The sequence below is a fragment of the Barbatula barbatula genome (assembly GCF_947034865.1).
Source record: "Barbatula barbatula genome assembly, chromosome: 9".
NCBI classification, from domain to species: domain Eukaryota; kingdom Metazoa; phylum Chordata; class Actinopteri; order Cypriniformes; family Nemacheilidae; genus Barbatula; species Barbatula barbatula.
In genome coordinates this window covers 4,621,685-4,623,354 of record NC_136772.1, presented here as the reverse complement: position 1 = coordinate 4,623,354, position 1,670 = coordinate 4,621,685, and the positions used below count along the sequence as shown (strand labels likewise).

Here is a 1,670-nt window from a genome sequence, read left to right as displayed (position 1 = left end):
AGTAATAAAGATTACTGGTGAAGCAACGTACACGTATTGATCTCTGGCAGCCGACACCTAAAGAGAAACCATGACCCCTGAGCGGCGGCTCTTTAGGACCAGCAGATAGATGGAAGGATACGGTTCCATTGGAAGTGCTGAGCCACACAAACCATATAACACTAAAGGCAAAAGAACAACGGTGTAGGATAAACACATTTTGGCTTCTGAACATTTGCGACGGCTCTCCAATTAAAATATTTGGCTTTGAGGGTAAACAAGACACAGTAAACGCACATATGCAGCAGTCTTTCGCCATGAGAACTCGGATTCCCAGATTGTCATGCGTGAATTAAAAAAATATGAATATTTCATGTTGATATAAAAATGTTAAGCTACTTAAACACCACATGGTACATCTTTCATATTAAGCATACATGATGTCTCCGCATTCGTCCAGCTAAACACTAAGGAGAGCTGGACCCATCCAGACTTTGGGGTCAAACCTTATGGCACATCACACTCGATGTAGGGAATGTCGCTGTACCGGCTGTCCACCTCTGCCCACTGCTGTACCGCTCTTGCTATGATATCCTCTGAAAGCCTATGGGCGTAGTCAAGTAGAACCGGATTGACCTTCGCCGGGTCCTCCCCAGACCCGATCTCTGAGATAACGAGAACAGCTTTGTCTCCTTGCTTTCCCGGCTTGCCATAAACTCTCTCCGACGAGCTGGAGTTCTGAGCGGGTTCCCGGTGCTTGGACTTCATGCATCCCATGATATAAATAATGTAGCATTGGTTTGAAAGCCCAGAGGGGAAGAGATAAAGATATGGCTTGATGCAACTGTTGTATTCCTGTGCTTGGCAGTTTTTTAGGCTTTTGTCTGAGGTTCAGAGGCTAGGATGTAGATGATGTGTAGTTGGGACACTTCAGATGGTCAACCATAATGTATAGAGTTCTCATGACCACACTTGCCCTGTGATGAGAAGACACATGATTACACATTTTTAAGATGGCCATTTTGTGCTCTGTTGGCAATTTCGTCTGTGACACTGCTGACTGCGTCTCCATAGGAATAAGGACTCAAAGAAGACATTTAAAGGTTCGTTGAAAGAAAGAGGCTATTTAGAAATCTTCTAGTAGGCTGAAAGTAAGTTGACAAGAGAGACCATTTTGATAAAGTAAAAATGCTTTAATGGTTGTTGTTGGTTGGCGGATTGATTTCAATTTGTATAACCATAAATTTGATACAAACATTATGGTTAAACTCACTGTCAACCTTTCCGGAATTCTTACCTATTTCACTAGGTAGCTTATTCCTATGTATTTGTACATTGCTATGATACAAAAACGTACGATTACTACAGATAAAGCAATATAGACGCCCCAACGTCAGTGGCACGAAAGCAAATTGTACTAAAACGTACGAATGAGTTACGTGTTACGTTTTTGCGGTGAGTTTGTTTTGTTACTGTAGTAAAAACAAATGTATGGTTAATATGGTTTTTACCACAAAGAAAACCAAAACACAAAGGTAGTACAGTAAAACCATGGTTACCTTTTATACTACACTGGTTATTATGAAAAGACTTCTTACAGCCCACATGAAAAAAATTATGATATTAAGTGTTGTCAAATAGATTAATCGCGATTTATTGTGTGCAAAATAAATGTTTGTGTTTATATTTTG

General features: G+C 40.4%; 1 protein-coding gene across 1 annotated transcript; it reads right to left on the bottom strand.

The window, feature by feature from the left end:
- Positions 1-367: 367 nt before the first annotated feature.
- On the bottom strand, positions 368-894 carry akap19 (A-kinase anchoring protein 19). The gene has a single exon (XM_079463887.1). It carries the CDS (start codon positions 754-756, stop codon positions 487-489), a length of 270 nt encoding a protein of 89 aa, XP_079320013.1. The 5' UTR covers positions 757-894; the 3' UTR covers positions 368-486.
- Positions 895-1,670: the final 776 nt, after the last annotated feature.

Excerpts from the sequence above, each read along its gene's own strand:
- akap19 (XM_079463887.1), bottom strand. The coding sequence starts at position 756 with ATGGGATGCATGAAGTCCAAGCACCGGGAACCCGCTCAGAACTCCAGC.